Source organism: Tenrec ecaudatus, chromosome 12, assembly GCF_050624435.1.
Source record: "Tenrec ecaudatus isolate mTenEca1 chromosome 12, mTenEca1.hap1, whole genome shotgun sequence".
Classification (NCBI taxonomy): Eukaryota; Metazoa; Chordata; class Mammalia; order Afrosoricida; family Tenrecidae; genus Tenrec; species Tenrec ecaudatus.
In genome coordinates, this window is record NC_134541.1 from 116374925 (window position 1) to 116398358 (window position 23434).

General features: G+C 41.0%; 1 protein-coding gene across 1 annotated transcript in view; it reads left to right on the forward strand.

Moving 5' to 3' along the window:
* ACSM1 (acyl-CoA synthetase medium chain family member 1) overlaps nucleotides 1–23434 on the forward strand; it is a 63962-nt gene extending 40528 nt beyond the window's left edge. Inside the window, exons 10-13 of the mRNA XM_075528360.1 lie at nucleotides 5198–5325; nucleotides 6547–6646; nucleotides 20005–20124; nucleotides 23348–23434. Coding sequence (XP_075384475.1) covers nucleotides 5198–5325; nucleotides 6547–6646; nucleotides 20005–20124; nucleotides 23348–23434 — 435 coding nt within the window. The remainder of the gene's footprint in view (nucleotides 1–5197; nucleotides 5326–6546; nucleotides 6647–20004; nucleotides 20125–23347) is intronic.

Sequence of the window (23434 nt, forward strand, 5' to 3'; positions counted from 1 at the left end):
ATTTATGGAAATTTTTTCATTTTTAACTGTGTTGGAGTACAGACTTTCATAATAACGTGCTGTTATTTTTTTTTTTTCGTTTCATTGCTGTGTTTTCTGTTGTGGTGTCACCCTTTTTCTCTCTTACTTTTAATATTTACATCTCTATTTCTTTTTCTTGGTCAAATTTGTCAGTGGTTTGTCAGTTTTTTTTTTAATCCTTTCAAAGAACCAATTTTTTTGTTCAATTGATATTTTTCTATTGCTGTTCTGTTTTCCAATTTATTTAATTTCTGCTCTTATTTTTATGATTCATTTTCTGTTGGTAGTTGAAGATTTATTTTGTTGCTCCAGTTCTAGCTGTTTAAGGTATTGAGTTAGGGTGTTGATTTTTCTAGCTGTTTAAGGTATTGGGTAAGGGTGTTGATTTGGGTCTCTCTCTTTTTTAATAATGTGTGTGTTTATTAAAATACATTGTCCTCCAAGAACTACTTTTGTTGTGTCCCCCAAATTTTTGGTCTGTTGTGTTTTTGTTCTTATTTGTTTCAAGGGATTTTTATTTTATTCTTTATTTCAACGATTACCCAGTAGTTCTTAAGCAGTGCAATGTTCAGTGTCCCTATGTTCAATGTGTTTTCCCTTGCTCTTTCTATTAGAGTCTCATTTTTTTAATTTATTAAGCCTTACTTTATGTCCTATTACATGATCTATCCTACAAAAATATTCCATTTGCATTGGTGTTGTTGGATGGAATGATCTGTAAATATTGAGGAGGTCAACTTGGTTGATTGTGTTGTTTAGTTTCTGTGTCTTTATTGAGTTTCTTTCCCAATGATCTGATTCCTTTCAGCCATTTGGTAGTTGTGGCCAGACACCATCTAGTTCTTCAGTCTCAGGGTCATTGAAACTAATATTCATGTGGTCCCTTAGTCCACTAGACAAATTATTTCAGTGAGTCTTTGAGCTTCTTCCTCCTTCTAGACTGGGAGAGACTGGTTGTTGCACCTGGGATGGCTCCCCACAAGCATTTAAGACTCCATTCACTACTCACCAAAGTAGAATGTCGAACATCGTCCTACGTTATGCCAGTTCACCCTGAAGCTATTGTTGGCCTTGTTAAGTCTGGAAATGAACATATAGCCATGGCTCAATTTCCAGTCAAACAGTAGACAGGCCTATAGGAAGAACAATAACAACAGGGAAGTGTGCACACCTGAAAATAATCAACTGCTTGAGACTTAAAGGGCAGCACATACCCAACAGCAAAATTTCAGAAGGGATCGAAAACAGAAAACACAAGAAGGAGGGAAGATACATGATGTATGAACTGTTGAATGGAACACTGATCTGCTCGGCAAATCTTCACCAAGTTCACAAGAAAAAAGTGTTGTTGTTGTTTTTTTAAATGATTTGCTTTAAGACATAACTTACATACAATGATGTCTCCTCAGAAACATAACAAAGAAAATCTTATTCCCAAATGATATCCTATCCACATGTATAGGGGTTAGGATGCCAACATAACACAATTCAGCTCATATCACAAAGGAAGAAATCGCAACTAAGAAGTGTTATGTGATTTATGCACATTAATGAATGGCTGGTTCACATTAAAAGCCATGTATTTTGCCCCCAAAGACCTTACTGCTCAATTTGGGATAAGAGTCTTAAATGAGAAATCCAAGGGTGATTGAAACTGGAGACAGACTATAAGGCACACCTGCTGAAATGCTTTCTTTAAAACAAATTCCAGACCTCCCTAGTTAATTTAAATGGCCATGAGTGAGGAATTCCCACCTTCCAGAGATTGACCATGAAAAGGTGACCAGACCTGGAAATGTAGCCTCAGATTCTATCTCCTTTCTTTAAAGCCCCAATCACTTGAGGCTTTCTTTTTCCTTTTCTTTTTAAAAAAATCATTTTACTGGGGCTCATACAGCTCTTATCACAATCCATACATACATCGACTTTATAAAGCACATTTGTACATCTGTCACCCTCATCAATCTCAAAGCATTTGCTCTCCACATAAACCCCTGGCATCAGCTCCTCATATCCCCCCTCCCTCCCAACTACCCCCTCCCTCAAGAACCCTTGATAATTTATAAATTATTATTTTGTCATGTCTTGCACCGTCCAACATATCCCTTCACCCACTTTTCTGTTGTCTGTCCTCCAGGGAGGAAGTCATATGTAGACCCCTGTAATTGGTTCCCCCTCTGTACCTCACCCTCCCTCCACTCTACCAGTATCGCCACTCTCACCACTTGTTCTGAAGGGATCATCTGTCCTGGATTCCCTGTGCTTCCAGTTCCTATCTGTACCAGTGTACATCCTCTGGTCTAGCCAGATTTGTAAGGTAGAGTTGGAATCATGATAGTGGGTGGGGAGGAAGCATTTAGGAACTACAGGAAAGTTATATGTTTCACTGCTGCTACACTGCACCCTGACTGGCTCGTCTCCTCCCCACAACTCTTCCATAAGGGGATGTCCAGTTGCTTACACATGGGCTTTGTGTCCCCTCTCCGTACTCCCCCTCATTCACAATGATATGATGTTTTGTTCTTTGATGCCTGATACTTCATCCCTTCGACACCTCGCAATCACACAGACTGGTGTGCTTCTTCCATATGGGTTTTGTTGCTTCCGAGCTAGATGGCCACTTGTTTACCTTCAAGCCTTTAAGACCCCAGATGCGATAGATTTTGATAGCTGGGCACCATAAGCTTTCTTCACCACATTTGCTTATCCACCCACTTTTTCTTCAGCTATCGTGTCGGGAAGGTGAGCATCATGGAATGCCAGTTTAATAGAACAAATTATTCTTGCATTGAGGGAATACTTGAGTGGAGGCTCAATGTCCATATGCTACTTTAATATTAAACCTATAAATATATGCACATAGATATACTTCCCCATCCTCATATATAAATACACTTACATATGTACATGCCTTTATTTAGACTTCTATAAATGTCCTTTGCCTCCTAGCTCTTTCCTCTATTTCCTTTGACTTTCCTCTTGTCCCACTGTCATGCTCAGCCTTTATTTGGGTTTCAGTAATTCCTCTCGGCCACCTTCCCTTGATCAAGCCCTACCAGGCCTCCTATACCCTCCTCACTACTGATTTGGATCACTTGTTGTTCCCTTGACCCTGGTTTTGTTGACACCACTTCCTTCCCCCACCTTCCCCTCTCCCATGTACTCCCGGAATTGTCGGTCCAATTGTTTTCTCCTCCAGATTGTTTTTCTGGACCTGTGGAGATAATAACATGCACAAAAACAAAACAGAGCAAAACCAAGCAACAAAAGAAAACAAAAAAAAACACCAACAATTAAAAGCCAATGATAAAAAAAAACAAAAATCACAACACAACAACAATAAAAAAAAAGAAAAGCTTGTAGTTAGTTCAAAGACTATTTTTTGGCCTTTAGGAGTGTTTTCCTGTCGAATCTGATGGGGTGCCAAGCCCTGTCCCCAAAGTCTATTTTTGGTATTCCCTGGGGAATTTGTTCTCTGTTCCCCTTGCTTTTCTGTTGCATGCCCTTAGTGTTTTGCCTCAGTGTGGTGGGATCAGATTAAGCGCAATTCCCATACTGTGTCTTCAGTGTTGTCCCCTGTAGAGCTATGGGTCAGTGAGGGATGGCCTGTCTCGTTGTGGGGCTGGCCATGTGGTCCTCTCTGTGCATTGGCTGCACCTGAGGCTCTCTTGTGATGCTAGTGTCCCCCAAAAATGTGGGCCTTAATCTTAATGCTAACAGCTCAACTTCAACGGTTAACTTAATGCTCACAGAGTAATGGGTATAGTCATCCAAAGCTCTCTACCTTTCCTGCACATTACATAATGTTCCTAAAATGGCAAAGGTAGATTATTCATTGGCAGGCACTAGGGACAGGGCATGGAAATAGGAAGAATAAGAGAATGCAGGAACAAGGTAGATGTGATAATACAGCAACACCAAAAGTCCTTATGATGGAACTGCTCTGCATGCAGACTGTGGTGGTGGATACACGAACCGACAGCTGTGACAAAATAGCAAGAACTATAAACACAAGTAAAACTGAGGAAGTCTGAGTGGATCTATCAGTGTCAAGCCCCTTGTGGCTATAGTTTTGTAAGATGGTCCTAGTGGGAAAAACGGAATAAAGGCTATACAAGATCTTTCTGTAGGATTTGACACTGTTCTCTCAATGGCCCGTGCTCCCTCCATGTCTCTGTGTCCCATTTTGTAATTCTCACGATATTCCAAACTTCTTCATGGTGTTATCACAAACCGTATACTACAGCATAATGCAGACATAACGTTTATGTGTGCCGGGAGACAAGCAAACAAAAAAAGTGCCTCCCTGTATTGCCATATTCAGTTTATTGTAATATGGGGAACCAAACCCACAATATCTCTGAGGCCCAGTTCCCCTACCTCCATAGTTTTGCTGCTGGATGTACACCTACACCTGTCTCAAAATAAGAAGCTTCATTTTTAAAAATGCCAGTCACATACACAAAAATTGCAGGATCAAATGAGATCTTATTTTGGGAAGGAAAGTTATCCCATATACGATGGGACTTCAAAATGGAATGGAAAAAACAGAATTAAAATTAATTTTTTTCATGAACTTTCTAAATCCCCCTTGTATGTTCATTAAGACCACCCATATACTAGGTGCTGAGTGAGCACTGATATTTATAGCAGTAAATAATTTTTAAGTTCTTGTTTTATTAAGCACATTTGTATATATGTTACCATCATAATTTTCAAAACATTTTCTTTCTACTTAAACCCTTGGGATCAGCTCATCTTTTTTCCCTCCTCACCCACACTCCCACCCTCATGACCCCTTGATAAATTATAAATGATTATTTTTTTCATATTTTACACTGTTATTCACCGCCCATGAGGGGATATACTCCTCCCATCTTCCCCTTATCCTTATGGTATCACTGCTCCCACTATTGTTCCTGAGGGTTTATCAGTCTTGGAATTGAAATTTTATTTTAGCAAATGCCACACCAAAATGAGTTGTTCTGGAAATTGGCTTAATACCATCCCTTCATTGGCAGTAACATGATTTAAATGTTTCCGTGTCAAGAAAATAGGCCAAGGAAGATTATATTGTGCCAGATGGGGCTTGAATTCAGAGTCCAGTTTCAGGCTGTTACTCACCAACTTTATACCCACTGCTTTCAACAGAAGGTGGGTGATCTTCTCTTTGCAGGATGACCCAGAAGAGACAGCCCAGGTGGAGTGTGGGGACTTTTACAACACTGGGGACAGAGCAACTATTGATGAAGAGGGCTACTTCTGGTTCCTGGGGAGAAGTGACGATCTCATCAATACTTCTGGGTAGGTGTGATTGACCGTGGGCCAGCAGGTGTCACCTCGCTTGCCTAGTCAGATCTGGCTTTCCAGGTGCTTCCTCTACGCATTTGTGAGCGAGCTTTCGGTCTAATTAATTCTACATTGTGCACCTCCCCCAAACCAAGTATGCAGATGCAACTATCCAAACGAAGTTGAGGTAAGAATAAATTCATCATAAGACACTGCATGATTAAAGAAGTGAAAGGATTGGAATGAGGGGGGTTGTTTGGGTCTCTATTGCTTGGGGAGCTTATTTTATATTTGTGCTCCTGGTGCGAGGCCCACGTTGTCCAGGAGAAACGTGATGGTGACGACTGAACTTGACAACATCCTTAGGATATGAAAGCACTCACCAAAGGGTTTTCTGCCCATTAATCCACTGAACTCACCATTCCGTGTTAAGTTGTTAGCTGCATTGAGTCATCCTTGGCGTGTGGTGACTTCCGGTGTTACAAAGGCGACCTGCCCCACATCGTTTTCGTGAAAGACCCCAAGCCTTTCTTCCGTGGAAACACTACATGGGTTCAAACTGCCAACCACAAGGTTCCCAGCCAATCAAAAATTTATTGCAGCACTCAGTCATATGAAGCAGGTGCCATTTTAATCCCTATTTTCGCATGAAGAGTCTGGGTCGCAAGGCAAGGAAGAAGGTTGCCTCAGTCTTAAAGGTACCTCATGGTGGAGCCCAAAGTTAAAGTGAGGTCATTTGGATCTGAGCCCATATGCCTAAACTTTATAACAATCACAGAAACAATAATAAATATACATTATCCTAGAACAACAATTCTAGGACACTGCAGGAAATGGAGGTATTTGTTCATCTCTAAAGCAAACACTTATGTATTGGGAAATAAGATGCTAAATTTAAATGCATGATTAAGATAAATTTTGAGGTTTCTAAGAAATTTCATACTGGCAGATGCTCCTCCAGCCAAGAACCCAGAGGCCTGGGAAGACTAAGGTCTCTCCATTTGCTCATCTGTGGCCTTGAGAGCCTGTGTGTACCTGAGTCTTAGTCTTTCTGAGTGTAGATGTCAAGGATTCTGGACCACAACCCAGGCAGGTCCTAATCCTCAGATTTCCTATTGTGGATTAACCTCTGTGCCAAAGGAATATGGGACCCTCCAAAGCCAATCATTGGAGCATCTCCCCGCAATCCTAGCATGTGCCTCTGAACCTGTGAAGGAAGAGTAGTTGATCTTGCAGGTACCGAATTGGTCCAGCAGAGGTGGAGAATGCGCTGGCAGAGCACCCAGCGGTGGCCGAATCAGCTGTGGTGAGCAGTCCGGACCCCATTCGAAGGGAGGTGAGTAGAGGACACTGATGGGACCATGTCTGCGTGTGGGTTCTGGGAAGCTGGGAGCTGGACAAACTATGCTCAGCGTCCATCCTATGGTGCAAAGGTCTCATTAGTGTGAGGAGGGGATTCACAGTACATGCCCAGCAGGAAGCACTGTGAGCTCGCCTGTGAATCTTTAAGTAATGATTATGAATGCTGATGCCAGTGGTCGTGATGATAGCTAAAATTTAATGAACCTTGACTATGATGTACCAACTCTTCACCCACAACAATCCTACGAGGTAAGGACTCTTTATAGATAAGGAGCTGGGTGATTGTACCAAGGTTGCCACTCCCAGCCTGCCGAGCAGCACTGAAGAAGGAAGGGCTGATGATTTCCCTTCCGTGAAGATGGCAGCTTGGAAACTACTATGGAACAACTCTACTCTATCACATGGAGTTACCACCAGTCAGAATTGCCTCAAAGGTAATGAGTCTTGTATGTATAGACAAGGAAACAGCCATAAAGAAATCGCTTGCCTAAATGACACGGGTCAGCAATCTGGCCCCACAGCATATAATCTTTGATTTTAAAGGACTTATTGAAAATGTAGGCGCTCCTGTGGTGTAGCGGTTATTCGTTGGGCTGCTTCCTGCAGGGTCAGTGGGTCAAAACCACCAGCCAGCTCTACAGGAGAAAGATGAGTTACAGTGGTGGATGTTTACATTGGCAACTTCTACCCTGTCCTATAGGGCCACTGTAAGTAAGAATTGACTAGATAGCAGGGACTTTGGTTTTTGGTTGTTGGAAACCTACTATGTATTGAACCCTGTGTAACAGACTTAGGGATGTAATGAATCATTGTCGATTGCTCACTGGGTTCCAAGCAGAGAACTAGACATACAGTGATAGTATCAGTTATGATGCTACTACTAACAAAAGCAACGATGCATTTTAACTAGCATCACTCAAAATAAGAAACAGCACAAGCATCCATTAATATAGGAAAGTTAGACATCACCACAAATGAAGTGAAATGCATAAAGATTAATATCCTAGATATTAATGAGCTGAAATGGGCTGGTCTTTACCATTTTGAATCCAACAACCATCTAGTTTAATGTGCCAGGAGTGACAAAATCAAGAGGAAAAATAAAGATTTTTTTAAAATTCATGATCTATCTTGAAGTACAATGCTCTCTCTGATAGGATAATATATGTAAATAGACAAGGAAATTCAGTCAATACAACTATTGTTCAGTTTTACATATCAACTACTAAAACTTGAGATGAAGAGTTGAAGAATTTTATTAACTTATCCAGCTGAAAATGATCAAACATGCTATCAAGTTGCCTTGAAAATGACTAGTGATTGGCATGTAAAAATTGGAAACAAAGGAAAAGCAGTAGGTGGAAAACATGGTTTTGGTGGCAGAAATTAAACTGAAGAATACATGATAGAAATGTGCAGAACCAATTGCTTCTCCATTGCGAATACCTCTTATTCAACAACATAAATGGTTACTATGCATGTAGACTTCACCAGATGGAATACACAAAAATCAAATTGATTAGAGCTATGGGAAGAGATGATGGGAAGCTCAAAATTAGCAGCCAAAGCAAGGCCAGGGGCGGACTGTGTAACAAACTAATTGTTCATATGTAAGTTCAAGTTGAAGTTGAAGAAAATTAAGACAAGTCTATGGGAGCCAAAATACCACCATGAATATATACTGTGGTAGTTACATAATCTGTTGTCAATCTGAGACTTAAGAATGAAGGCGTAGAGTTTAGCCTATCAGGTCACAGCTTGATGACCTCATTTGGAGACAGTAAGGAGATAAATAGTTCGCTGGAGGTAGAAAACAGAGACACTCCCTGTGAGACATTTGTGACGACAAGACACACTACACTAGTGTTGAAGCTGAAGGAGCCACATGCAGATCCGTGCCAGCGCTGAGATGCTTCCACTGCCACTGGATCCACAAGAATTTCCACCCACTGGCCTGTGATCTTCCTACATTCCAGATCATTGCATGTGTTTCATGACTCTGAAGAGGAATTTATAGATTGGTATCAGGCATATTGGCCAATATAAGACTTAAGGACTTGATCTGGACTGGACTGGGATGTTTCCTCAATATTCAATTACTCTTGTATATAAAGCTCTTCTTTCTTTTTTTTAAAAAATCATTTTATTGGGGGCTCATACAACACTTATCACAATCAACTGTACAAAGCATATTTGCGCATTCATTAACCTCAGCATTCTCAAAACATTTGCTCTCCACCTAAGCCCCTGGCATCAGCTCTTCATCGCCCATGCCCTGTCTCCTCCATCCCCCTCCCCCATGGACCCTTGATAATTTATGAATTATTATTTTGTCATATCATACACTCTCCAATGTCTCCCTTCACCCACTTTTCTATTGTCTGTCCCCCAGGGAGAAGGTTATATGTAGATCTCTGTCATCGGTTCCCCCTTTCTACCCCACCCACCCCATATTGCCATTCTCACCACTAGTCCTGAAGGGATCATCCGTCCTGGATTCCCTGTGTTTCCAGTTCCCATCTGAACCAGTGTACATCCCCTGGTCTAGCCAGATTTGTAAGGTAGAATTGGGATCATGATTGTGGAGGTTGGGGGTGGGGAGGTGCGGCGGGGGTAAGTATTTAGGAACTAGAGGAAACTTGTATGTTTCATCATCGCTACACACTGAACCCTGATTGACTTGTCTCCTGCCCTCAACCCTTCTGCAAGCAGATGTCCAGTTACCTACAGATGGACTTTGGGTCCCCACTCTGCACTCCCCCTCATTCATAATGATATGACTTTTTGTTTTTTGTTGCCTGATACCTCATCCCTTCAACACCTCGTGATCACACAGGCTAGTGTGCTTCTTCCATGTGGGCTTTGTTTTTGTGAGCTCGTTTACCTTCAAGCCTTTAAGACCCCAGACACTATATCTTTTGATAGCTGAGCACCATCAGCTTTCTTCACCACATTTGCTTATGCACCCATTTGTCTTCAGCGAACGTATCAGGGAGGTGAGCACACAGTGATATGATTTTTTGTTCTTTGATGCCTGATATCTCATCTCTTTGACACCTCATGATCACACAGGCTGGTGCTTCTGCCATGTGGGCTTTGTTGTTCTGAGCTAGATGGCCACTTGTTTACCTTCAAGTCTTTAAGACCTTTGATGTTATATCTTTTGATAGTCAGGCACCATCAGCTTTCTTCATCACATTTACTTATACACCCAGTTTGTCTTCAGCGACTGTGTCGGGAAGGCAAGCATCATGGAATGCTAGTTTAATTGAACAAAGTATTCTTGCACTGAGGGAGTACTTGAGTGGAGGCCCAATATTCATCTGTTACCTTAATACTAAACCTATAAATATATGCATATATAGCTATTTCCCCATCATCAAATATAAATATCATTACATGTGTATATGCCTTTATTTAGACCTCTGTAAAGGTCCTTTGCTTCTGAGCTTGTTCCTCTATTTCCTTTTACTTTCCTCTTGTCCCACTATCATACTCAGCCTTCATTTGGGTTTCAGTAATTCCTCTTGGTTAAATTGCCCTTGATCAAGCCCTACCAGGCCTCCTACACCCTCCTCTCTGCCGATTTGGATCACTTGTTGTTCCCTTGTCCCTGGGTTTGTTAACACCACTTCCTTTCCCTCCACTTTTCCCTCCCCCATGTCCCCGGAACCGTCGGTCCCATTGTTTTCTCCTCCAGACAGTTCATCGAGCCTATCTTATTTAGGCAGACCTGCGGAGATAATAACATGCACAAAAACAAGACAGAGCAAAATCAAGCAACAAAAGAAAACAACAACAACAAAAAGCCAATGACAAAAAAAACACAACACAACAACAACAAAGAAAAGTGTGTACTTAGTTCAAGGACTGTTTGTTGGCCTTTAGGAATGTTTTCCAGTTGAGTGTGATGGGGTGCCAAGCCCTGGCCCCAAAGTCTATTTTTGGTATTCCCTGGGGACTTCGCTGTTCTGTTCCCCTTGCTGTTCTGTTCCATGCCCTTAGTGTTCTGCCTCCGTGTGGTGGGATCAGATCAGGTGCAATTCCCACACTGTGTCTCCAGTGTTGTCCCCTGTAGGGCTATGGGTCAGTGAGAGATGTCATGCCTCATAGGGGGGACAGCCACATGGTTTTCTCTGTGGAATGGCTGCTCTCAGTGGGAATATCATCGTCAAGGGTTGGTGGACCAGGATGTGCTCCACTCTCTCTTCCTCCCCCTTCATTTGCTCACATGTGCTCTAATCAGACATGTGCCTCTCCCTGAGCTGTAGCTTCAGTGCTGTCCTCTGAAATAAATTCTTCTGGGGAATGGGGTAGCTGTCCATGTAGTTGGGATTGGGGCCAGCCACTCAGACCTCTGCCCTGGTTTCCTACTCCATGCCGGCATGTTGCATTCACATCTTAGAGCACTAGGTTGAAGTCTGGTCCCTCTTTCCCTGTGGAAATATAAACAATACCCTCCCCTTGGGTGGGTTAGTGCCCTTGTCCCCCACTACCCATTTTTTTTCCTTTCCCCACCTCCTTTTTAGTTGGCTACAATATGTATCCCTGGATTCGGTCTGGCCCCTACCATACTACCTGGTCCTCACCCCAGGAATGTTTGTATACAGTAGTTTTTATCCCTGTGACCTTTTGCATTTTTTTAAAACTTACCGCAGCAGACTCATGTTGTATTTGTCCTTTTGTGCTTGGCTTACTTCGCTTAGCATGATTTCCTCCACTTCTTCCCATGAGGCGATGTGCTTCATTCGTTCATCACGGCTTTTTAGTGATGTGTAGTACTCCATTGTATGTATGTACCACAGTTTTTTAATCCACTTGTCAGTTGATGGAAATTTGGGTTGTTTCCAATTCCTTGCAATTGTGAACTGTGCCGTGATGAACATTGAAGCACAGATGTTTGACTGTGGTTTTTTTCATGCCTCTTCTGGGTATATGCCCAGTAGGATTTGGTGGGTCATACGGTAGCTTGATTTCCATCTGTTTTAGATACCGCCAGATCAATTTCCACAGTGGCTGTACATACCTACAGGTCCACCAGCAGTGGATGAGAGTTCCGGTCTCCCCACAGCCCCTCCAACACTGTTGCTTTCTGATTTTTTGAATTGGGCTATCTTTGAGGGTGTTAGGTGGTATCTCATGGTTGTTTTAATTTGCATTTCTCTAATGGATAAAGATGGGGAAGATTTTCTCATGTTTATTGGCCATTCGGATTCCTCCCCTGTGAAACTTTTCAGGTCCTTTGCTGACCTCCTCAGTGGGCAATTAATTTTTTTTCTTTTTGAAAGCTAGCAGAGTATTGTATATTTTAGTAATAAGGCCTTTGTCTAATGTGTCATTGTTAAAGATGTTTTCCCAGTCCATGGACTCTCTTATTATTCTCTTGGAGAATTCTTTCGATGTACGCAGGTGTTTTATCTTCAGTATATCCCACTTGTCAATTTGTGCCTTCTCTGGGTCCTTCCCTATTTCTGATATGTATATCAGAAATATGTATTCCCTGTGCCAAAATTCCCTGTGTATGTATAATTCCCTGTGTATGTATTCCCTGTGCCAAAATTCTCAAGTTGGTCCTAATTCCCTCATTGATGTCCCTAATATTTTTGGGTTTAACTTCAAGGTCTGTGATACATCTTGAGTTTATTCTTGCCCATGGAGTGAGATAAGGGTCTTGCTTCAATTTTCTGCAGGTAGATATCCATTTTTCTCAACACCACTTGTTGAGGAGGGCATCTGCTTCCCATTGGATATTTTTTGGGGCCCTTATCAAAGATCAGTTGTCTGTATGCTGATGGTTTTATTTCTGGGTTTCAGTTCTTTTCCATTGGTCTGAGTATCTGTCATTGTACCAATACCATGCAGTTTTGACAACTCTGGCTGTATAGTAGTATGTGCTAAAGTCAGGTGAAGCAAGCCCTCTCACTGTGTCCTTCTTCTTGAGGAGTTCTCTGCTAATTCTGGGCTTCTTCCCTCTCCATATGAAGTTGGTAATCAGTTTTTCCATTTCTTTGAAGAAAGGTGAGGGTAATTGTATCAGGATTGCATTAAATTTATATAGTGCCTTTGGCAGAACTGACATCTTGACTATATTGAGTCTTCCAATCCACGAACATGGGTCTTATCCTATGTGTACAGTAGTCTGATGGACTTCTGTTTGTTGATCTTTTATGCTGCCACTCTGTCAAACTCCTCTATTGCTTCCAATACACCCCTTGTGGAGCGTTTGGGATTTTCCACATATAAAATCATATCATCTGCAAATAGCAATAGTTTCACCTCTTCCTTCCCCAAACGAATACCTTTGATGTCTTTTCTTTGCCTTATGCTGTTAGCTAAAACCTCAAGTACGATGTTAAATAAGAGTGAGGACAAGAGACATCCTTGTCTGGTCCCTTTTCAGTGAGATTGTGTTTGTCTTCTCTCCGTTGACTACCACGTTGGCTCTTGGTTTATCATATATAGGCTTGTATGGTATTGAGGAATTTTCCTTCCTTTCCTATCTTCTCAAGTGTCTTATGCAGGAATTGGTGTTGGATGCTGTCAAATGCTTTTCCTGCATCTATCAATATTATCATGTAGTCCTTATAGTTTTTCATGTCAATGTGGCAAATGATACTAATGGTTTTTCTATGTTGAACTATCCCTGCATCGCTGGTATGAATCCCACTTGGTCATGGTGAATTATTTGTTTTATATACATTTATATTCTATTGGCCAGTATTTTGGAAAGGATTTTTCCATTGATGTTCATTAGGGATATTGGTCTGTAGTTTTCAATTCTTGTGGGATCCTTGATCAGTTTGGGTATTAGTGTTATACTAGCTTCATAGAAGTAGTTCAGGAGTTTGCCATCTTTTTCTATGTTCTGGAAGAGTTTGTGTAGGATTGGTGTTGGTTCTTCCGTAAATGCTTTGTAGAATTCTCCAATGAAGCCATCTGGTCCAACAGATTTTTTTGTTGATAATCCCTTGTTAACCTTGTCTGTTTCTTCTATTGCTATGAGTCTGCTGAGATTCTTGAGGTCCTTAGGGGATTGTCTAGGGAGGGATTGTTTTTCCAAGAATTTTTCCATGTTTTCCAAGTTGTTGAATTCATCAGAGTACAATCCTTCATAGTATTGTGTAATTATCCTTTTGATTTCATTAGGGTGTGTTGTAATGTCCCCGCTTTCATCCCTCATTCTTGCTATTGAAATTTGTTCCCTCCTTTCTTCGGTTGGGTTGCCAGTTCTGTCAATTCTGTTTATCCTTTCAAAGACCAACTTTTAGCAGCGTTAATTTTTTCCATAATTTCTTTATTCTCTCTCCTGAATCTCATCCCTGATTTTTATTGTTTCTTTCCTTTTGCTCTAGGATTGTTCTGCTCCCTCTGCTCTAGTTGTTATAAATTTTGTGCCAGTATATCAATCATGTGTCTCTCTTCCTTTTTCATGTGTGCATGTATTGTTATGAACCTTCCTCTGATAACTGCCATTGCTGTGCCCCATAAGTTTCAATATGTCGTGTTTTGATTCTCGTTGGTCTCTAGAAATTTCCTAATTTCATCTCTGATCTGTGCCAGTACACACTCCTTTTGCAATACAGTTATTCATCCTCCAATTGTTTGCTCTTGTTTTCTTCATCTTCCTTGTGTTGATTTCCAGACTTATGGCACATGGACAGAAAGAGAGGTCTGTATGATATCGATGTGCTTAAATTTATGTAGATTTGCCTTATGACCCAGCATGTGGTCTAACTTCGAATATCTCCAATGCAGGCTTGAAAAGAACGTGATTTTTTTTTTTTTGTATTTGGATGAAAAGCTCTGTAAATATCTATCAGGTCAAATTGTCTAATTGTCATGTTTAGATTTCTAGCCTCCTTGTTGAGTTTCTTTCCCTGTGATCGATCTTTCTCAGAGAGTGATGTATTGAAGTCACTCACTATAATTGTTGAGGCTGTGATTTCTCTTTTCATCTTTTGGAGTGTTTGGTTGACATATCTAGCAGGTCTCTCCTTTAGGGAATATATGTTTATGATGCTTAGTCTTTCTTTGTCTACTGATCCCTTGAGCATTATATAGTGTCCCTCCTTATCTCCTTTTATGGTTTGCACTTTGAGGTCCACTTTACCCGAGATTAGGTTTGAAACCCCTGCTTTTTTTGAATTTCTGTTTGCTTGCTATACCTTTCTCCAGCCTTTAATTCTTAACCTATTTTGTCTGTATCCTTGAGATGTGTCTCCTGCAAGTAGCAGATTGATGGGTTGTGTTTTCTAAGCCAGTCTTCTAGCCTCAGTCTTTTAATGCCTGAGTTCACTCCATTAATATTCAGGGTTATTATCTCCATCTGTGGAATCTGTGATGTCATCTTATGCCTATTGTGTTGAGTGTTTTCCTACCCTCCTTTCTTATTAGTGTGTTGTGCATGTGTGTGCATCATTGTAGACTTCTTTCCATCCTCAAGCCAATGCTATCTTGGGGGCTGTTTTCTCTTTTTTACCCTTTGGGCGAGGTTGTTCTATGTAGCGGTCTCTTATTTATGCTTGGTAAGTGTTGTTCTTCTGCTCATACTGGGTCGGCAAGGATCTTTTGTAAGGCTGCATTTCTTCTAAAATATTCTTTCAGTTTTTCTTGCCTGGGAAAACCCATACTACGCCATCTATCTTGATTGGTAATTTGGCTTGGTAGAGTATTCTTGGGTTTGCATTGTTTTCCTTCAATTTTTGCAATATGTTACACCACTCTCTCCTCTTCTTCATAGTTTCTGCTGAGATGTATAAGCATATTCTTATTGGGGAACCTTTATATGTGATTGCTTGTTTTTCCCTAGATGCTCTCATGATTTTTTCCTCTTCCTCAAAGTTGGAAGGTTTAACTGTTATGTGCCTTGATGACATCTTCTTGGGATTCAATCTAGCTGGTGTTCTTTCAGCCTCCTGAATGGTTGCCTGGTTTTCATTCATTAAGCTGTGGAAGCTTTCCTCCAAGAATTCTCTCACAATTGTTGCAGATGGCTTCTTTGTTGTGTAAGCCAATGATTCTGATGTTCCTCTTCATAGCATCAGACATAACTCTTAGGTTTTCTTCAGCTTCTCTGATGATCTTATTACATTTTTGTTTGTGTTTGTTAAAGTCTGCTTGGCTGCCCTCAAAGTCACTGGTGTGGTTCTCTGCTTCCTCCAGTCGATTCTTGAGGTCCACGAGTCTGCTACTGTTTTTTTGTTGTTGTTGTTGTTGTTGTTGTTGTTGTTATCTTCTCCCTAAGCTCTTGTATTTCCCTTTGGTGTATGGACTTTATCCCCTCTATCATGTCATCCTTTTTCTGTATTGTTTCCCTCATATCCTATATGACTCCAAGCAACATTCTGAAAACTTCTCTCTGTGGCAGCTCTTCTCTCTGTGGAAGCTCTCTGTGGCTGCTTCTTCTATGCATGTCCTTAGGTTCAGGATATCTTCAGCTATTGCCTTTTGTTTCTCCTAGTTTTGTTGTTGCTGAGGTCATTGGGGCTGATTGCTATTGTGTTGTGTTGTGTTGTTTTAGATGAACCAGGTGCCATTTTCCAGGGAGTCGAAGGAGATTCATAGGAATGCTTCTTCGAACTGCCTACAGCTAATTTCACTATGGAATTAGCCTACCACTTTATCCTCCTGTGACTTCACTCTCAAGGGGAGTTCCCCAGAAGGCTTGTGGTTTGCCTGCTTGGGTTTAGAACATGGCGAATGATGGGAAGACTTTCCTTGGCCAGGTTGATCACTGCAGAAGTTGGGAAGAGGTTCCTGCAGCAGCTTGGAATGTTGGTGTGTGTTGACTGATCTGCCTTCAGCCATGTGAGGCACTGAGGTAGGTGGGAGGAAGTTCCCTCAGTCACTTGGGCCCACAGAGGACAAATAGGAGCTCCCCCAGCCACACAGGCAGGAATTCCCTGGTAAGAAGTTGGATGGAGTATCGCCTGGTAGAGGTTGGCCTGGCTTTCCTCAGCCCAGGCTATGCTGCACAGGGTGGAGTTCACCTAACTGGGTGGGGGGCAGACATAATTGCCCTAGGCTAAGGGGAGTGGTCTGGAGTTCGGCCGTAGTGTGTGAGAGAAGAGGGAAGAGACAAAAAAGAGGGGACTGTGGGAGAATAGAAAGAAGAGAGGGGAAGCAAAAGTAGCAAAATAGCTGAGGCCTGAGCCCTGCCCGTGGGGCTGCAAGGGTTTAATCTGTGTCTTGAGGCAAGGCAGCAGCAAGCTGTGGCTGTCTTGAGATAAAGCCCCTGTCCCGGCTCCAAATGGTCCTGGCTTCAGGCAAGACAGTGACTGGGCTAAGGCCAAACTCTCACCAGCCTCCACTGTGGTAAGCCAAAATCCTCCAGCCCCTCAAAACCTTGCAGATCCTTATTTTTATGATGCTCTTTCCGTGGTCCAGAAGTGTTGAATTTCCCTCTTAGTAACTCCTGGGCTGATTTCTGTGGAGTCCTTCTGGTATGTGTTACTCAGTTGCTATCTTCCTGGGAGCCCATACAACTCTTTCTTATATGAGTGTCTATGAATTTTTTTCTCTAGTCTACCCAGACTCACACATATACCACCTGAATTTCTTGAGCATTACAAGAGTAAATTAGACCCACTGAACACTAATGGCATAACTGAAAAGCCGTGCAGTAACATCAAGCACATCATAAGTGAAAAGAACAAAAGGCTCTTCAAAAGACAGGAAAGAAGGGAAAGTTCAGCATGGGCGTCAGAAGCAACTCTGAAACTTGCTCTTGATCATAGAGTAGTTAAATCAAATGGAAGAAATGAAGTGAAATAACTGAACAGAACATTTCAAATTGCAGCTGGAGAAGACAAAAGTAAAGTACTATAATGAAGTGGGGGGGGGATTCTGTGGGCAAACCATTGAATGATGCAGGAAGCATCAAAAGGTGATGGAAAGAATGTACGGTCACTATACCAAAAAGTACTAGTTGACACTCAGCTATTTCAAGAGGTAGCTTATAATCAAGATCCAATGGTACTGAAGGAAGAAGTGCAGGCTGCACTGAAGGCATTTCAAAATACAAGATTCCAGGAATGGATAGGATATCAATGATAATACTTCAACTATCTGATGAAGCACTTACTTATTTATGCCAAGAAATCTGGATGACAGCTACTTGGCCAACTGACTGGAAGAAGTTCATAATTGTACTCATTCCAAAGAAAGTTGAACCCCAAAATTATAGAAATTATCTAACAATATCATTAATATCACATGTAAGTAAAATATTGCTGAAGATCATTCAACAACAGTTGCAGTAGTACATTGATAGGAAGCTTCCAGAAATTTAAGAAGGATTCAGAAGAGTATATGGAATGAGGGATATCATTGCTGATGTCAAATGGATCTTGGCTCAAAGAAGATACCAGAAATGTGTTTACTTGTGTTTTGTGACTATACAAAGACTTTTGACTATGGATAGTGTTGTAAGATTTTCTGTACTGAAATCCAGGATAAGTAAATCTATAGAGGCAGTAACTGAATTAATAATCACATAGAGGTATGGCAAGAAAAGTCCAGAGGAAATGCGGAGCTAACAATAATGAGTAGGAAAAGAAGAAAATGTTCTTAAATTGTGCTGATGATTCCACAACTCTTCTTCATATGATAGAACTATTAAATTGTATGCAATAAAAGTATTAAAATATGAAGCAAAAAAACATCCAAACCCTTTGAATAGCATTGAGAAGAAAGAAAATTTCAGAATCCTTCACGGTGTTCATGAACAACTGGTACATGTACTGGTAGGCAATGGTTGAAATAGAACAAAGGAATATTGAGTGGATTAAATTGGGAACGGTGTGTATGTAAATGTGTACAGGGTTATATCCTTTCACCAAACTTATTCAATCTGTATGATGAGCAAATAATCAGAGAAACTGGACTAAACAAAGACCAACACTGCATCAGGATTGGAAGAAGGCTCTTTAACAACCTACAATATGCAGATGATAAAACTTTGCTGACTGAAAGTGAGGAGGATTGGAAGTACTGGATGATGAAGATCAGTGATTGCAGCTTTCGGTATAGAACAGGGGTTCTCAACCTTCCTAATGCCACGACCCTTTTTCATACAGTTCCTCATGTTGTGGTGACCCCCCAACCATAAAATTATTTTTGCTGCTACTTCATAACTGTAATTTTGCTACTGTTATGAATTGAGAGATCCCTGTGGAAGGGTTCTTTGACCCCCAAAGGGGTCATGACCCACAGGTTGAAAACTGCTGTTATATAATATGACTCAATGTAAAGAAGATGAAAAATCCTTACAATTGGACTACCATGATAAATGGGTGAAAAACTGAAGTTGTCAAAGATATCATCTTGCTTCGATCCACAATCAATGCTCCTGACAGCTGCAGTCAAGAAATGAAAGAACACATTTAATTGGACAAGTCTGCTGCATAAGACCTCTTTAAAGTGTTGAAGAGCAAGAACATTACTTTGAGAACCAGGGGTCACCTGCCCCAAGTCATTGGGTTCTCAATTGCCTAAGATACATTTGTAAATTGGACATTGAATGAGGAAATTTAAAGAAAAATTGAGGTATTTGACATGGTACTTGTGAAGAATCTTGAAAGTACCATGGGCTGTTAGAACAAGAACAAATTTGTCTTGAAAAAGTAAGGCCAGAACGTTCCTTAGAATTGAGAGTGGGGAGACTTTGTCTCGTGTACTTTGGACATGGTTTCAAGAGGCATATGAAATAGGAAGACAGCACTAAAGAGGAAGGCCTTCGGTGAGATAGACGGACACAGTGTCCACAATCATGGGCTCAAACATAAAGGCAACTGTGAGGATAGCACAGAACTGGGCAAGCTGTTATTCTGGTGTACATAGGGTTCTTATGGGCTGGATACAACTCGACAGCATTTAACAACAACAAACAAGTTTCACCTGCATCGTTCATTGAAATCTTGGCAGATCTCTTGGCAAGGGATGAAATTCTACTGTCCATATTTTGTACAGAAGGAAACTGAAGTTAAGAGGATTAAATAATTTTCAAAGTACATGGAATAGAATTGGAAGTATTGATATTTAAGCCTGTGCCTTTCCTTTCCCAAAGTCATCATATCAGCCCTTTGGTCCAAGCATCACCTTGCTTTCCGTCCATTCAATAAATGTTAAAATTTTGGTGACATATTGATCAAATGCTTGGCTGATAACTGAAAGGTTAGTGGTTCCAACCCACAGCCATTCCATAGGAGAAAGATGTGACAGTCTCCTTCTATAAAGCCTTGTAAGCCCTGTGAGGCAGTTCTTGTTATGCGTCAGAATGAATGGGAGTAGAATTTGTTGGCCCCTCACTGTGACTTCATTCTGATACTGCAGGTGGTGAAGGCATTTATCGTCCTGACTCCAGAGTTCCAGTCCCATGACCAGGACCAGCTTACCAAGGAGCTACAGCAACATGTGAAGACAGTGACAGCCCCATATAAGTACCCAAGAAAGGTGAGCATGGAGGATGGATGGGCTCTGGGACTCCTGATTGATCTGGTGTTCAGCTGTCCCAAGTGCTCCATGGTGATCAGAGAACCAAGAGCACTGGTATTTTCCAATGCAGATGAAGCAATTTGATATAAGGTTGGGGTGGAGCAGGTATCACTGGATAAGAACTTCTCTCTTCTCTGTTAGGAACTCAAAAGGAACCCTCTATTGGAAACTTAGCCTAAATTTAAAAGTCAGACAAATATCCAAATATATATGTACAAGAAGGTTACTTACAATCCTACAAATTTTGGAAAGAAACCCAAATCAGAATCTCCCAAACTTTCTACAATATGATTCATAGTTAGAAACACAACGCAGCCCAATACATATATATGCATATAGTCAGATAACCAAAAAAATATTTATCCTTACAACTTACAATATATTCAATAGTTTGTATTCCACTTGATTATTTATTTAAATGCAGGTTGCAACCTTCATTTTACATTACACCAAGGGCGCCACAATCCAGGAGCCTTGGTGACACAGTTGTTACTTGTTGGACTGCTAACCACAAGCAGTTTGAAACCAACAGCCTCTCAGTGGGTGATTGATAGGGTGTGCTGTCTACTTCTGTAACAACTTACAGTCTTGGAGATCCACAGGAGCAAGTTTTCCCTGTCCTATAGGGTTGATATGAGGTGGAAACAACTTGATGCAAGTGAGTATGGCTTGGAAGGATTCTCATTCTATGGGTTGAAAAACACTGGTCTAAACAACCCAAATACAGAAATGATTTGTTTATTCATAGAATTAACACTGTCCAATGGTGAGGAGGGTGAATGTAGGATGTCTGGTGGGGCTTAATCAAGGACAGTGTAGCTGAGAGGAATTACTGAAACCCGAACTAAGGCTGAACATGATAGTGGGACAACAGGAAAGAAAAATGAAATTGAGGAAAGAACTAGGAGGCAAAGAGCATTTATAGAGGTCTGAATACAGGTATGTACATATGTAAATATATTTATATATAATGATAGGGAAATATATCTGTGCACATATTGTTATATGTCAAGTATTAAGGTAGCAGACGGACATTGGGCCTCTACTCAAGTACTCCCTCAATGCAAGAACAATGTTCTAATAACCCAACACTTTATGATTCTCATCTTCCCAACACAATCACTGAAGACAAAATTGGTACAAAAGCAAATATGGTGAAGAAAGCTGATAATGCCCAGCTATCAAAAGATATAGCATCTGGGGTCTTAAAAGCTGGAAGATAAACAAGCGGCCATCTAGCTAAGAAGCAACCAACCCCACATGGAAGAAACACACCAACCTGTGTAATCATGAGGTGTCAGTGGGATCAGGTATCAGGCATCAAAGACTCAGAACGAAAAATCATAACAATGTGAATGAGGGGGAGCACAGAGTGGAGATCAAAGCCCATCTGTAGACAATAGGACATCTATGTATAGAAGAGTCACAAGGAAGAGACGAGTCAGTCAGGGTGCGGATTAGTACTGACAAAACACACAACTTTCCTCTAGTTCTTTAATGCTTCCTTTCTCCCCACCTACCCCCACTATCATGACGTCAATTCTACCTTATAAATCCGGTTATACAAGAATATGTACACTGTACAAATAATAGCTCACAACACAGGGAACCCAGGACAGATAAACCCTTCAGGATCAATGAGTGTAGCAATACCAGTAGGGTAAAGGGAAGGTGGGGGAAGAAAGGGGAAACTTATCTCAATGATCTACATATAACCTCCTCCCAGGGGGACAGAAAACAGAAAAGTGCCTGAAGGGAGGCAGCAGTCATTTTAAGACATGAAAAAAATTATAAATGATCAAGGGTTCATGAGAGAGGGAAGGGGGAGGGTAATGAGGATCTGATATTAAGGGCTCAAATAGAAATAAAATATTTTGAACATGATGATGGTAACATATGTACAAATGTGCTTGACACGTGGTGGATATATATATGGATTGTGATAAGGGTTCCAAGACCCCCCACGAAAATGATCTTAAAAAAATAAAAAGAATTAACACTGTCCTGTAGTTTAAAATGAAGGTGAATGCATTTTATTTTTTCACACAAAAATATCTAGATAGTGTATCATTAAGGGAAAACTGTAGGCTATGGAATAGTATATGTAGCACAGGACATCAAACATTTGCTTAAAACAGGTTGAAAGGTTACAGATGTCAAAGAATTGATATTTCCTTCTTTGGCAATACTAAGCAACATTGGTTGAGTTTTACAATCAATACATGTTATGGCACTATATGGCTAATATTGATTGATTACTTGCTTAATGTGCCAAGCCCCATAGTCATTTAGTTATCCCTTGCCACAACCTGTTATGGTATAGCTATCCCATTCTACATAGAAGAAAATAAGACAATAACAAAGTACAGACAATCTTACTTCTATTAGGTCAATTCTGACTCATGGTGACTCTATGGGATAGCACACAACTGCCTCTGTGGGTTTCTGAGACAGTAACTCTTTGCAGAAGTAGAAGTGACCTGAAATTACAGCTAATGAAAATCCGAGATGGAACTCAAACCCTAATGGATCTGGCCAAATAAGTTCATGCTTTTCATGTTAAGTTGTGTAGCCTCAATGCTCCCAGGAACGGAGCTACCAGTATACTGCAGGCAAGCATTGCAAACATCAGCACTACCATTCAATGTATACAGGTTTCAGTTGGGCTTCCAGGCTAAGGCAGAATAGGAACAAAGATCTGGCAATATACTTCCCAAAATTAGCCAATGAAAACATAACGTATCAAAACAGAATATTTTCTGATCAAGTGTTGTGAAGGGGGTCCCCAAGATTGGAAGACCCTGAAAATACACAGGCTCAAGCATCCCAGTGATCATGAAGATGGACCAGTACCAGGCAACATTTCATTCTGTCATCCATTGGCTCACATTGAGTTGGTGCTATGGTCAGTGGCAGGATGAGGTAACCAGTCTTCCGTCTCAATGGTTCCAAACTCTTTTTGCTAGAGGTGACACACTTCAATTCCACCTATAGTTTACTGGCCAAAGTAAATTGCATGACTGCACTCACCTTCATAGAGTCAGAGGACAAAAGTCACCACGTGGTGTCAACTATCTGAGGTCTGTACAGGAGACAAGGAACACAGTAGAAAACATTTTAAAAGAATTTTTTTTTAAACAGCAGGACCAAGCGATTCTATGTTTGCTTTCTCTTCATTCAGGTGGAGTTTGTCCCAGAGCTGCCAAAAACCATCACTGGCAAGATCAAACGGAGTGATCTTCGGAAAAAGGAATATGGGAAGATGTAA